Source organism: Taeniopygia guttata, chromosome 21, assembly GCF_048771995.1.
Source record: "Taeniopygia guttata chromosome 21, bTaeGut7.mat, whole genome shotgun sequence".
In the NCBI taxonomy this organism is placed as follows: domain Eukaryota; kingdom Metazoa; phylum Chordata; class Aves; order Passeriformes; family Estrildidae; genus Taeniopygia; species Taeniopygia guttata.
In genome coordinates this window covers 4,506,707-4,521,475 of record NC_133046.1, presented here as the reverse complement: position 1 = coordinate 4,521,475, position 14,769 = coordinate 4,506,707, and the positions used below count along the sequence as shown (strand labels likewise).

Sequence of the window (14,769 nt, the reverse complement as noted above, 5' to 3'; positions counted from 1 at the left end):
AGAAGGAAGGTACAGTTTGAGCAGGCTCTACCCAAAACCAGAAAGGTTTCTAAAACAATCAAAGCTGATGATTCCCTTTTGTTTTGATTCCCTTTCCCAACTACTATTCTCCCATCTTGGGACTAACTGCAGTTAATCTCTAGCAACATCAAAATTCCAAGGAAGTAGCTGAAAATAAAATCATATCTTGGTGTCAGGGACCTTCTAACAAAAGCCTTTGTATATGAAGCCTGAGAAAGAAATACATGGTGGTGATTCCTCAGAAGAGTCTTAAACAGAATCATCAAGTGATGCTGTAGAGAGGTCATGGTGGTGTTTGGGTTCTCAGTTTGCTGAGTGTTCCCACTCTGTATATTCATGGTGTTTGTTTGATTCCTCGCTCTTTTCCTTAACTCCTAAGAGCAGAATGTGTGTGGTTAGTGTCAGTCTCCCTGGATAAAGGTGAGGAATATCATCTTCCTGGGCAACCTTATAGATTAGAATTTGTGTTTTCCTTCAGGAAAGCTGGCAGTCATCCCTTACAAAGGGTATTGAGGTATTGAAACAGTGGGATTTAGCAGCATTTACCATAATCTTTTCTATTCCAGCTGTGATTTATACAGTTTGGGTCAAATGTAGCTTTTTTTTGCGTTTTCTTCAGTGTAATCTTTATCTTTCCCAGTGTAGCATAGAGGCTCCTGCAGGCTGTCCAGGTGGCCAACTTCAGTTTAACTTGCATTTCATCCACAGATTAGCAGCTCATGCAGGTTCACATGAGCAGTGAGAATCTGCATCAAAATGTGTAGATTATGAGGTGGAAAGTAATTGAAATTCCCAGGCAGAAATGTTGAGTACATGAGGGATACTACAGATGAGGCCATTTCCCCATTTCCTGCTAGTTTGAAAAGACAGCAAGTTTTATGACCAATTAGTGGCAATCAAAAGCCATGGAAAGTGTCAGTTTTAATGTGCAGAACATCTGGTATCTGTAACTAGTGTCTTTGAAAGAGGTTTTGGGATAAAAGATCATCTTTGAGAAGTTTGAAGTATTTCTTCCTGGTTTTCATTTGTACCATGGGATAAAACGTGTGTGGCCAGCATCTAGGTTAAAAGTTTTCTTCTTGATTTGGTTTAAATTCAGCCTTTCTTTTACAAAGCTTCTTGCACAAAGTGAACACACTTTATTCCAGTGTATTTTTATGTGGAGAAATGGGTATGGGTCGATTGAATAGAAATGGTGATATATTCTGTGGGAATAAGTGGTTTAATGTGGACTTAATGCCCTAAATGTACCTCAATCAAAAGCAAAGTGCACACTGGTGCACCCAGGAGAAATTGCTCAGTTGACAATGAGAGTCCTGTAACAATGCAGCAACTGCATACATGGAGATGCACAGCTGGATAGAGGAAGGTACAGTGACCATTTGACAATTAAAAAAAAAAAAAATAGATTAGAGAGCTTAGGTTTTACACCAGCTCTAGAGCTTCGTTTCAAAGAGGTTTACCAGCTGATTTTCCTGTAAAATAAAATGCACTGTTCCTGTTTTGCTGACTCATTGGAGAAGTCAGTGAGCAAAGGAGAATTTAAAATGAGGTATGCAAAGAGTTGCCAAGTCATAAACTGTGACTTTGGAAATAAGCATTTATCATAGATGAAATGAAATTTAGTTTTAACCTGCAGTTTTTGGGTGGTTACATGTCAGGCAGACAGGCACATCTATCCCATATATCACCATTAGCATCTGAAGTAGAAAAAATGGGGTGTGGGTTTGAAATTCATCATTTCAGTCTTGATAAATGGCTGACTGCACCTCCCTGCTGTGTATTTAAAGCTATGGAGTTGAGTAGGATATTAAAAAGTACAGACTTAAACTTGAAGTTCTTTAGCTGTGTATCAATGAGGAGTGAAAATAGTGTTTCTATGTCCAGGGGAGAAGGCCAAGCAGTACCAGGAGATCCAAACAGCTCAGAGTTGTTCACTATTTACACACACACACACAAACATGATTGCAGGTCCAATTTATGTGCTTGCCTGGGCTTTCCTTCAAAATATCTAGTAGAACATGGAAAGCATGTTAGTTTTTAAACAGGAGGTTCTTTCAGATCCCAAGTGTGGTCACAGGTGGTCATGGCAGAAAAAGAAATTGTCTGGAAAGAGCCTAAGTGCTGCAGTTAGTGCAGATGGAAATGCTTTTGGAAATCAATATCAAGAGAGCTGGTAAAAGATGATGTTAAAACCAAACCTAATGTGGTCCCTCTTAGCTGTTACCTGTACACTCAAGGTACTGGATCTCTTGAGGCTTTTCCTCTGTTTTTCAGTATATTGAGGGGTTTAAAGAAGCGGGTGAAGGAGAGCAAATAATTCCATTCCCAAAAAATAAACAAACACGAAGACCTTCAGGTTTGGTAAGAGTTAAGGCCGGGGGGGAGGGGAATTATCTGTTAAGAGTATTAGTTGTTTAATAAAGCACAGTTGTCCTCCAGATGAACCCGCCAGTGACTCCGCAATTGGGGTCATTCCAAGTTCACGCTGTGGACTTTTGACTGCCTTCTGTGTCTGTGCAAACAGCCGCGGTTCCTGCGGGGATCACTCACTCAGCCCTGTAACACAAAACTATTGCAGCGGGCACCTGCTGCGGCGGCTGCCCGGGAGCTCCCGGGGCTCCCCTGGGGTACCTGGTGCAATCTGTGCTATTGATGGTTTCGAGATTGTAAGAAGTCTTTGTTTTTTTGCCCTGTGGCTAAAGAAGAAGTCATAATTTGTTTGTGCTGGTTTTTAAGGTTGTTTATTTTTGCTTATCTCTAACATGTTCTGCTGCCCTGCCGCAGCTCTGTCCTGCAGGGCAGCGTGTGGGGCTCTGCCCTCAGTGGGATGGTACAAACATTATATACTGGAAACTACGTGTGCTATATTTATAATAATGTGTTAATATCTATCATCTGTGTTGAACAGTGTGTCCTCAACTTAAACCAAGAGAAAAATGCCAACACTACAGTGAAACATGGAGGGCATGAAGAAGAAGAAAAAGGACAAGACACACCCAATTTCCTCCATCTTGTCCCCTTTGAACCCCTAATCTAGAAACTTAAAATTTTACTTTTGCACCTGTGCCACACTTAATTATTACTCATATCAAACACTCAGTGCTGGTAATTCATGCTGTAAGATTGAAAACTCTTTTCCATGGGCAGAGATCACAGACAGTGTCTCTGGGGGCTCTGTCCAGCGGGGTTCTGACCCCTGCCAGGGCAGCCAGAGGGAAGCTCTGGTTCCCACAGGTACCCGGCTCATCAGGCTCCGCACAGCCGGCCCAGCGGGCTCCCCGCGCCGCCAGCAGCCCTTGTCAGCATGCATTAGGAAGCTCGGTTAACGATGGGATGTGAGCTAATTAAAGCTCCTTCACTCCGGGCATATGACATAAATGGGGTGGGGAGTGCTGCGGGGAAGCTCAAGGAACATGTTTGTTCAGTAGGAAAAGCCGTCGGCTCCTCGTGGTTGTCGGTAATTTGGAGGGGGTCAAAGTTTATGTTGGTCTGAAAATGAGAAGCTGATTATGGCTTTTTGCTGATTTAGTATTTTCTAAATTAAGAGTGTGTTGGTGCTGTTCAGAGTGCCAGGACTCGTTTCTCTCTGCACAGCTTGGCTGGGTTATAAATGCCTTGGAGGCTCAGCCTGAACTGTCCCTTCTGGTTAGGACTGGATCGAAGCATTGGCTTGGTCTGTCTTGATGTGTAAAGGAAAGTGTAAAAGTCTAGAGCATATAAATTTAACTGAATTCAAAGGCCCCAAGTAATTCTTAAGAGACTGACCAAAGACATGGCAAAAGTACTTTGGGGAACAGCTTCAGACCAGTAGGCCTTTGAAACCTGAGGAAGAGACACTTGTTATATTTTCAAATAATGGCATTTTACTTTTTAGACTCAGTATAACACACCATTGATCACAGTGAGAGGAAGGGAGGAAGCTGTGTTTGTTGTCTTTGCCTGCTTATGGCCAGTTTGTAAAATTAAATATATACTGCTTCCACTCTATAACAATGTGTGTACTGATGAGCAAAGAAGCTAAAAGTTCTTTTTATGGTAAGTCACAGAAATATATTACTTATCAAGCCTGAGATATTGCAGTAAAAGCAGGGAACCTTAGGCTGCAGAATTTACTGGACAACTTTATCTGTCCCACTGCACTTAGTCCTTGTGTATGTCCAATAATCTGGCAGGGCTTTTTGATTTTTGCACTTTCCAAAGAATAGCAGCAAGATTTGAGGATGACCTTTTTTAACCACAAATCTTAACAGTATATATATATCTCCTTAGCCCAGAACATGTACATTGTGAGGATTTTTTGCCTCCATAAGCAAATGCTTGATTTGTAACTATTGTAATTTATCAGATATCAGCATAAAAATTGGCTTCCTCTAAAATACCTTTAACAGGTTTTAGAGTTGTAGGAATAAAGGTGATTTTTCATGAGGTTGCTACAACGCAAGTGACCGTGAAGGATTGAACTCCTTTCTAAATAAGTTATGCAAAACAAAGATGAGAACCAAATAAACCCTTTGATTTCTGATTTAAACACAGTTCATTGTGAGGTTTGTACAGAAATTTTAAGTGATCTATATTAAATTTCATCACTTTCTCCCTTAACGTTCTGTCTTGGAATGTTCTGCTTTGCTCAGTCAATAATATTTGTACATGTACCATTCTCTGATGCTAGAATTACAATGGAATGTTTGGACTCAGGTCATAATTGTGTATTTATCCTTTTGGGATGTTCTTAGAGAACCAGGCAGTGCCAAGAGCTTAAAAAGACTTTAAAAGATTACTTAAAACTTATTTCCATGCTGTGTGCTTCATGCATCTGGCTTAGAGGGAACAAGCAGTCCAAAATCGAGTTTTCATTTTCTTTGCATTCTTTTTGTGCCCCATAAGCCTTAATTGTTTGGCACCAGCTTTGGTTCACAAACACTGTATATGGGTAGTTTTGTTTTTCTTCTATTACTTGAAACAGCAAGGGGTAGGTAGTCAGTGGTAAAAGTTTTTTGTGGCAAAACTTCCTTAATTATTGTGCATTTAAAAAGAAAAACAAAAGACCAAACATGAATAGAACAGTTTCTTGTACAGATAGTATTTCATCTGCTTGTGCAGATCTTGGTGAATAGTTAGTATTGATTGTTGACACTGTGTAAATTTAAAACAAGAAATGATGAATCATTGCTTGACTTGAGTCTGCAGAGGAGGAGGCTGAGCCCAGCATGCCCCAGGCTTGCAGAAGTGCAATAACATCTTCAGTGGTTGTGAAGGGCTGAGAGTGGTTACCATCCTCATCCAAAGATAGTGTGCACAGTAGCATAATGTCCTGGGATTTGGGGGAAAATGTGATATTTTACCCTCCTTGGGAAGATGAGTTTGTTACAGCAGGTAGGCTGAAGTGCAGTGGGGGTTGTTTTCTGCTTGCTGTATGTTACCAGTCATTGGCTTCACATCATACACGAGCTGGTGTGGGATGAAAACCAGGGATCCAAGTGTCATTAGAGTGTAGATCTGGAAGAAAAGATCAGTGTCTCCCTGTAGAAGGAAAGTGCAGGAAGAACCATCTGCTTTGGGGACAAAAAGGGTGAGAGGAAGCAGAGGGTGTCTTGTGAATGACAAGTGGACAAATGCTCAGCTGCCTGGGGTTTTTAGGAGGGATTCTCCTTCTGTCTGGGCAAAATGGATAAGGCAAAGCATTAAACAATACATACTGATGATAAGTTGGAATATTTTAAGTACATGAAATGACAGAGCTTTTAAGCAGTAGTCTGGAAAGCTCCTGTTTGGAGAGGCCAAGTTGACAAGTAAAATACCCACTTCCACGTGTGCCTTGTGCAGTCTGGCTTCATCCAGAAACATCAGGAGCCTTTTGGTCTGAAAGCAGGTAACTTCCCTTAGCTGAAACTAATGTATTGTGTGGTAGCTCTGTTTCAAGGCAAAGGATGTCTGAAATAGGAGGAATGCAGAGATAAAAGACCAAGTGGCTAATTTTTTTTAAATTTTTCATCAGCAAGTATATGAAGAACTCATGAAAATTAGGGTAGGGAAGAGAGAGCTGGTTTTTACAATTCCCTTGATTAGTTTCATGTTTGTTCCACAGACTGTTGTATTTAGTTGTGTTGACATTTACATGGTCTTGGGGAGGCTTTGAAGTTACCAGGTCACACCTTATTAACAAAAGCTAAGGAAGACAAGGGTGGGTTGCACTTTTGGTATCACCTTTGCTTATCTGGAGCCTATTTGCTGTGTGACCGGGTTAACAGCTCAGTAAGGCACCATCTCTGCTCTTTCACAAGTCTTAAAACCTCAGCCTCAGCAGCTGATATTGCACTCCCCAAAGGAGGCAAGACACATGGGGGGCAAAGGTAAGTCTGCTTTTGTGCTTCAGCTTGTTCTAATCTCCCTTCAAAGTTTAAGCTGGACTTAAACTCCTTAAATTTCTAGTGCTGTCTTAGGTTTCTGTTCGTGAGGTAATGGCTGAGGAACTTGTTCTCAATACAGTGATTAGAACCTAGATAGACAGGGCAGGAGGTGTTGTGCAGGTGTTTTGTTTGTTGTGGGTTTTTTATGTTAGAAATCTTTAATTTCCTTATCGTATAGGTAGATACAATCCTATTAACTGCAACAGACTTCAGAAACCATTTCAGGGCAAGCATTTCTGAGGTGCACAGAAGAGTTAAAAAGAAGTGTCAAATTGTAATCCCCAGCAGGTATTTCACCCTGTAGTGGGTGATAAGGATGGATGTAGGTGTCATTCAGATCAGGAATCAGGGTAACTCTGACACCACAGTCTGAATCTTTATTCAAATCCGAGTCTAAACCTCACACAGAAAGGGTGAGTATTGCCTAGCAGCCCTTCCTAATGCCTGTGGAACATCCCCTTGTTTCATCTTCCCTGGCATTTCACCTCTCATGGGCAGAGCCTGCAGCGCAGAGCAGGAAGGGGCTGGTCCAGCTGGGAAGGGCTCAGGAGGGACCCACTCACTGAGGAAAGCCCTTGGTTTGCAAATGGTGCCGATGGTGACAAAGGTTTGGCTGCAGTCTCTGTTAGATGAGGCCAGGAAACAAACGGTCCCAGGGGAAAGGGGAGAAGGAGCCACTTCAAAAAGTAATTCAGCATGAAGTTCATGTTGTGTAACTAACGTGTGCTGAGTTCAGATTTTGTCACCTGAATCACTGGCAAAGTGGAAACATTTCATGGTATGTTTGGTGTACTAAAATCCTTAATTTGTTTTGCTTACATCTGTAATTCAGTGCTATATTCTAAATAGCACAAACAAAAAGGTCCCTGTTTAGCTTTGGGTTTACAGCTAATGGAGTTTGACTTTTAAACTATGTGCGTTGGATTTTTTTCTTCTTCCTCCTTACTAAGAAAAATACGCCATTACATTAAAATTCTGTGTACACACATGCAGGATTGTTATGGACAATTAGGTGTCAGATTCTGTGTAATGGAGGAAGGGATATTTGAGGGAAGACTGGGATTGTAGTGGCAGGAAAAGCTGGGGTATTGGAGCTGGAAAGTGTGGGTGCAGGTGGGAGGAAAGCTGTAGAGAGAGATTACCAATTCTCATCAATAAGTTGGTTTATTCCAATTTACAAGTTGGCTCATTGTCCAGTCATGCATTACTGTAACTTCCAAAATATATTCTTGAAAAAGCATTTTCAGGTCTTGAAAACCTCTAATGAGGTTTGAATTTTGAAGACCTGTTGAGCCTTTCAATCTTTATGGTAACTACTCTAATCCATATAAGCAAAGCATTTTTCCAGAAAACACCCAAGCTTAAACATGATTCATAGATAGTTTCGAGACAGTTTGTATTTCTAGGCTAATTTTTTTCTCTTTCCCTTTCCTCTTTCCCTTTCCTCTTTCCCTTTCCTCTTTCCCTTTCCTCTCTCTCCCTTCTCTTCTCTCTCCCTTCTTTTCTCTCTCCCTTTTCCCTTCTCTCCCTTTTCCCTTCTCTCCCTTTTCCTTTCTCTCTCTCCCTTTCCCCTTCTCTCTCTCCCTTTTCCCTTCTCTCTCTCCCTTTTCCCTTCTCTCTCTCCCTTTTCCCTTCTCTCTCTCTCCCTTTTCCCTTCTCTCTCTCCCTTTTCCTTTCTCTCTCCCTTTTCCCCTCTCTCTCCCTTTTCCCTTCTCTCTCTCCCTTTTCCCTTCTCTCTCTCCCTTTTCCCTTCTCTCTCTCCCTTTTCCCTTCTCTCTCTCCCTTTTCCCTTCTCTCTCTCCCTTTTCCCTTCTCTCTCTCCCTTTTCCCTTCTCTCTACAACACAGCCACTTCTACCCTGAGTTAATGAAAAGAATTTAATTAGCTCTTAAAAATGTTGTAGTTTCATGACAGGAATATTTGCCTTGAAGCTTTGCACATATCTTTGTGGAGGAAAAGCTTTATATCTAAATAACATTGTTTTAGGCTTGGAGGGGTTGCAGTTGGGTCATGGGCATTGCTTTCAGTACATCTTTCACAGATTTTGTTTGTTTTGGCTTGGCCACAGTCGTTGGGGCACCTCCTTGTCACCTCAGGATTCCAGTTGTGCCTGTTGATATAATTCTGAGCTTTCTCTGTGGCAAAAGGATTGGACAGATTCTGTTATGTATCAAAATTAGTTGTATAATTGTGCATTTCACAAGTAGGAACTAGGGATTTTCTGCAGTGAATCCACTTAGGAGAAACGGCTTCTGTTCTTCCAATAACAGACAAGGTCTTCTCTTGCAGTTTGCTGGGACTTTGTCGGATGGTTTGGGAAAGATCATGGATAACAGACATCAGACAGAGCGGGAATACATCCGATACCATGCTGCAACCAGCGGAGAGCACCTTGTAGCTGGAATCCATGGGCTTGCACATGGTAACCCTTAGCTGTGATTTTACCTCATTTCTCTCTTAAAAGGGGTGATCAGATAGCAAAGAACAGGGGGTGTTACTGCTAGAAGCCTGGGCAGTGGAGCTATCAGAGGCTTTATGCTTGAATTTCAGTGCTGGCAGGTCAGGTGGGGGCATTGCTTGGTCTTCAAGTCAGCAGAAACTACATTTTAATAATCAGGGGTTTTTCACATGTAACTGCATGTAAAATTACAAAGATAGTTCATCCAAAGCATCAATTTCTTTGTAGAGGCATAAAATACACATAGAAACAGATTTTTTTTTTTGAGGGCCAGACATTAAAAAAAAATAGTATGGCTGGGTAGTAGATTTCTTATATTTGCTTTTAGTTCCAGAAACATGAGTTTCCTTGGAATCAGTACATCAGTTTAAAGTTACATTTCACCAGGGGTTATTTTGTGGTTTTTTTCAGTGTACTAAGAACTAGAGACATTTATTTGTGTAAAGGGTAGTGGACTAGTTTTAATTTAGCCAGAACTTCACATCGATTTAGTTCATGATTTATCTGTTGAAGAAGGTTAAATTAATACAAGCCAAGTTTAAATCAAATATTTATATTTTGCATCATCTTGGCTCAGTTATTTAAATGTTAAATGTAACTGTTGCAGCCTGTGCAAAGCTGATTTGGCTTTCACTAAAAGAGGATCTTTTCTATGCTGAGAAAAGTCCTTTTGCTTTGGTCACACAGAAACACTGTAGGTGTTAAATGAATCATGAAACGTTTCTCTCACACTAGTGTGCTGAACAGTCTGACATAAATTGGTAGAAACACAGGAAATCCAAATTATGTGAATCTCTGCTGAAAAGTCCATTATAAAAGCACTTCACTGTGTTGTATTATCCAGTAATTAGTGTGACTGTTCTAGTCCTAAGTTTGTGGCATTTTTAAATGCTTCCCATTCTTTTTTTTTTTTTTTTTTTTAATAAAGGAACTGCTAATTACTACATTTCAACAGACAGGATTTAATAATAAACTATAGTTACTCAAGAGGAGAGATTTAAATACTTTGTGCTTCTTGAGTTTGGCAGTTTAGATCTGCCTGGTCTGTACTTGACTTACAGAGCTCAGGGGAGCCCTGGGCTGCTGGAAGCTGGGCAGGTGAGTGCTTGAGCCAGGACACCAGAAACCTGATGTGAAATCTCCAAAGTGTGTTCTCAGACAATGTGAACTGTTCCAAGTTTTTTGAAACCTCTGTAGGTGCTTGATTTCTCAGAGCATGGGAGTTCTCTGGAAGGGAAATGTGCACAAAAATTGTCTGTCAGCAGCATCATAGTTAAAGTCACTTAAACTGACTTTAAAGACATTTAAAGTGCCAGCTTAAAATAATTAACTTTATCCAGTGGAGAAATGCACTCTGTTGTTTTCTGTCTCAAATTGTACCAGCTTTTGTGGTGGTGGAATTTTGTCATATCCTAAGTAGCCACTTAACCTGTGCAGTAGATGAGGACTCTGGTGTAAATACATCTGGAAATGAACTAGTATAGGAATACTTTTAATACATATATTTAATGATTAATTAAATATTTTTCTGTGGGATAATATGGGCATATGTATACTACATATGCAAAGTATAAAGGTAAATGTAATTGAGTTTGAAAGTTTGTGTATTAAATAAATGCACAATAAACTGTGTGGGCAGAGCATCAGGTGTATGAGGTTCTGTAAGTTCTAGAGCAAATAATTTTGGACTTCTCTGCTGCTCTTTCTTTGCCAGGTATCGTTGGAGGATTGACAAGTGTCATAACATCGACAGTGGAAGGTGTGAAGACGGAAGGAGGGGTCAGTGGTTTCATCTCTGGCCTGGGGAAGGGGCTGGTGGGCACTGTCACCAAACCTGTGGCGGGAGCTCTGGACTTCGCCTCGGAGACGGCGCAGGCACTGAGGGACACCACGACCCTGAGAGGCCCCAGGTCAGCCACCAGTGTTGGTATTTCTAATCAGTAATCCTCTGAAACTGGGGATTAATGCCTGCTGCAACTTCTGAACTGATTATCTTTCCTCAGGCACAGCAACAATAAGCAGAGTTAACATGAGCTGTTATCAGCCCGTTGCATTCCATTTGCATTTTTTTTAATAGATGGCATTTGTTGATACTTTAACAAGTGAAATTTGCCTGGAAAAGCTGCAACATAAAGTAGGAATTATTAACCTACACCATTAGATGAAGCAAATTTTTTAGAAAGGCAGTGTGTAGTAAAATGAAACTTCTACCACTGAATCCTCACAGAAATTTCTTCCTGCTCTAACTCCAGCTTCCATTTTGCTGTAGAAAGACAGTTATTGAAAGGTTTGAAGAGTTCTGTCATCAATATAGTGCCACTATGTTTTAATTTTTATTCAGTGCAAAGTTCTGAGTTATGAAAGGGGGTGACTGTGTGCCCTTATGTGCATGTGCCCCTGCTCCTGTGGCTGTGAGGTGTCAGCACGTCAGGACAGATGCTTTGGCTTCTTCCTGAGCTCAGTTACTGTTGTAACGTGGGCTCAGCAAAGTAATGATGGTTTTGCTTAAAATAAGTAAGTGTTCATTAGCACTGACTGTGAGTGTGGTAGAGGGAAAGGACCAATTTCTGAAAGGGCTGCTCTGAGAGAAGAGTCTTTGTGCTCTTTGTGGCCAAGAGTTTGCTTTCTATTACTGTGCCAAGAAATCCTCTTGTATGTACATGAGACCTGTGTGCTGAATTGAAAGAAAGCCCTAAGTAGGTTTTGTTGTCAGAAAGCTTGGAGAAAAATTTTTGGAAAATGTTGGGTTTTCTGCTTGTTTTGTCTTCCCATTTGGCTTTTCCATTTCCTTTGTTTTATTATGCCACTCTTGGAATTCTGAAGGGTCTGCATCAGGGTTTCAGTAAACAATAAGTCTGATGAAGTGTGAGTGAGGTGCAGGAAGCCTGAAGAATTACCCTAGGTGGGCTTTGTTCTGAAAATGGAAGTTTGTACATGTGTATCTTACTAAGTTGGGACTTACCCTGATTTGTAAAACCAAGAGGTCAAGGATTGAAATTTAGTAAGTATATTTGCATGTGAAAAATTAAATGAGAAACTGAAGTGCATCCCTGAGAAAATTCAGTATTTCGCTTGTGCATGTCTTAATTTTGTGACTGTGCAGGTTGACTGATCTATGTAAAGGTGGGGAGAAGCACACCTGTCTATGCTGTTAGCTGGGTTGAGCTGTGTGTCTATTGTAATTTGTTTCAAGAAACATATATTCTTAAAATTCACGTTTTGACATGCTTCTGTGAGATACACAGTAGGTGTTATCAACAGTTGCCAAACTGGACAGTAGCTGGGAGAGAGGGCAAGAAGATCTCCAGCCAGCCTGATCTTGGGCTTGCGTTTCCTTTGGGAAATATTTCTCTTTGCCTTGTTAACTGTCAGTTAAGAGGTTAAGACAGATGAGCTGAACCATGTTTTTGCTTCCCCTAGATTTTGAAATTGTGTTGTCACAGATGAGTATTGTGAAATGATTTTAGTGTCTGCACAGAGTCTGTTAAGTTTCTGACCCAACAACCTTTTACAAGATGAAAGAAAAGAAATATGGGAAAAAAGCCCCAAGCTTTCTCAGGTTACTCAGTTACTACAGTTTTCCAGTCCACAAAAGTCTGATCAAAACTTTATAGTTAAAAAAAATGTACTTGAGAATTTGTGGCTAGTGTATGGGGTGTGGGGGGAGGTGGGACCAAAATGCCACCTCCATCTGTAAGTAACCTTGCATTTGTGTTTTGTTTGGTGTGTGGGTTTTATGTGCTTGTATAATGAAGGAGCCAAATTGTTCTTTTGGGGGTTTGAAAAGCCCCACACGACAAAGGGTTTGTCTGTTTTCTGGGCTGCCGTGTCCCGCTATTTGTAACTGCTCAAGTATGTGTGGTTTGGAATGGGAGCAGCACAGCCTTCCAAGCCCAAGCTGCTGGCTCCTCTTGGAGCTTGCAGGCTCTTCCAAGCTCAGCACACAAGAGCAGCCTTCCCTGATGGCCGTGACTGGAAATGCATGGCAGGAGCTGATCTCCAGATCTCCAAATCTTCATAGTTTTGGACACCTAAAGTCTGAGTTCATGAGCGTGGCAAGAGCTGTTTGACCTTACCCTGTGCACGTTCCTGGTGCTGCTGCAAAGCTGACTCAGACATTTAATTGCAAGTTGCATTTAAATAGCGGGATACGTAACTGTAAATTATAGCCCCCTTCCAATTCTCTAATTACATGGTTGAATTTTTTAAAAAAAGCTCTGAATTTCAGCTGCTTGACTTTAACCATTGGATCAGGTTGGAGTGGGATGAAGAATTTTAATTGAGGCTGTTGGCTTTCCTAAAAGACGCAGTCTAATTCCAGCAAACCCACTTCATCAAATTCTTGAATGGAATGGAACAGTCTGCATCATGTGTTCCTGTGATCAGGCTACATGGATAAGAGTACTTTTTGTCTTCAAATGTGTTGATTTGTGTTGGAACTCCTGCAGCTGGCACATGCCATATGTTGGGAACATGGAGCCAGACCAGCATGGCTGAGGCACAGGTGAAGGCTTTAGACCTTAAGGGGGTAGTTTCAAAGGTGATTGGTTTAAAGGGCAAGAAAACATTTTTTTAATCTGACTTTAGGCTGGACTTTCTCAAGGCTAATCTTACAAATTTATTATTTAATCATAAAGATGCCCTACTACTTCTAAATTTAATGCAGAAGAGAGCATAAAGCAGCTGGTGAAAGTACAGCATACATCTAATTTATAAACAGTTAATGCCTATGATTCGATACCTTTATTGGGAGGGTTTATGTGTTCCAAGTACTCCAGTGTCACATACAACAGTTCTGATTATTTCCATATTTTTCACATGCTGCCAAAAGCTTTAAAGCCCAGTTCAAAACAGGAAAGCTGTTATGTCTCTGGATATGCTTGGAGAGCTCTCGCCTAGAAATGTGTTTTGCGTCCTGGTGCAGCACAAGTAAAGAACATTTATATTTAGATGTGTGTCTAACCTAACAAGTAGTGCAGGAAAAGTGCCTTTATGGCTTTCTCTCAGGCTTCTGCCAGATCACTGCAAGTTTAAGATTATTCTTGGACTGTTGCTGCAAGAGTTTGTGTTCTTTACTGAGTCACAATGTGAAAATTAGAAGTAGATAAGTCTGTGAGCTCCCCAGTTCTGCTGAATGCTGTCCATGAACTAGGCTGTTATTAGTAAAGAATAGTTTGAGATTGGAAAACCATGAATTGTCAGAGAAAAATACGATGTAATATTTGATTCTTTTAAATGTACTTAATGTGGAAAGCAGCAACCTGTGCTAGTTGCTTCTTTGCTCAGCACTTGGAGTTGTGCAGTGAGGATGCAAAGTTTGATGCAATGTCAAAAGCAGATGATTATAACTCATTTTTTTTTGCCTTTTTGCATCCATCTCTCTGTTAGCTGTGATTTGCATTGTGAGGTCAAAAGCAGTGTGGTTGAGAGCATGAATATCAGTGACGCTGAGCAAAGTAGGAAATACCTACCTCACTGTATGGAGACCCACTGAGCCAACATACTGCCATGAGGTTCTCAGCTTTAACAGATCAATATTTGAAACTTTACACTTCTCTGTGTGCTCCAGACTTGGTCCTGACCTTGGACTTGATCTAGATCTGACTTTACAAGTCTTTACAATAATATCAGTCATGTATGGGCCCTTCTGGTCAAGGGGATGTTGTTATTATCCTGGTAAGCCCCTCCTAAGATTTTCCTAGAAGCCAGAGAGAAAATGTATTTATCAGTCTAGAGCAGTGTGATTTCTTTCATATCCTTTCTTCTTTTTCCAAGTGGGATAGCAGGTCTTCATGATAATCTGTTTTCTTTGAGCAGATTTGTCCATTCCTCTCCCTGCACAGCTGCAGCCATGGTCTTTTCCTTGCTGTTAGCCCAACC

At 40.9% G+C, this 14,769-nt stretch overlaps 1 protein-coding gene across 7 annotated transcripts in view; it reads left to right on the top strand.

The window, feature by feature from the left end:
• Positions 1 to 14,769, top strand: part of VPS13D (vacuolar protein sorting 13 homolog D) — a 95,842-nt gene that overhangs the window by 64,100 nt on the left and 16,973 nt on the right. For all 7 annotated transcript variants that reach the window (XM_041720310.2, XM_072917478.1, XM_072917480.1 and 4 more), the window contains 2 exons: positions 8,721 to 8,853; positions 10,604 to 10,799. In XM_041720310.2, the coding sequence (XP_041576244.2) occupies positions 8,721 to 8,853; positions 10,604 to 10,799 (329 nt within the window). The remainder of the gene's footprint in view (positions 1 to 8,720; positions 8,854 to 10,603; positions 10,800 to 14,769) is intronic.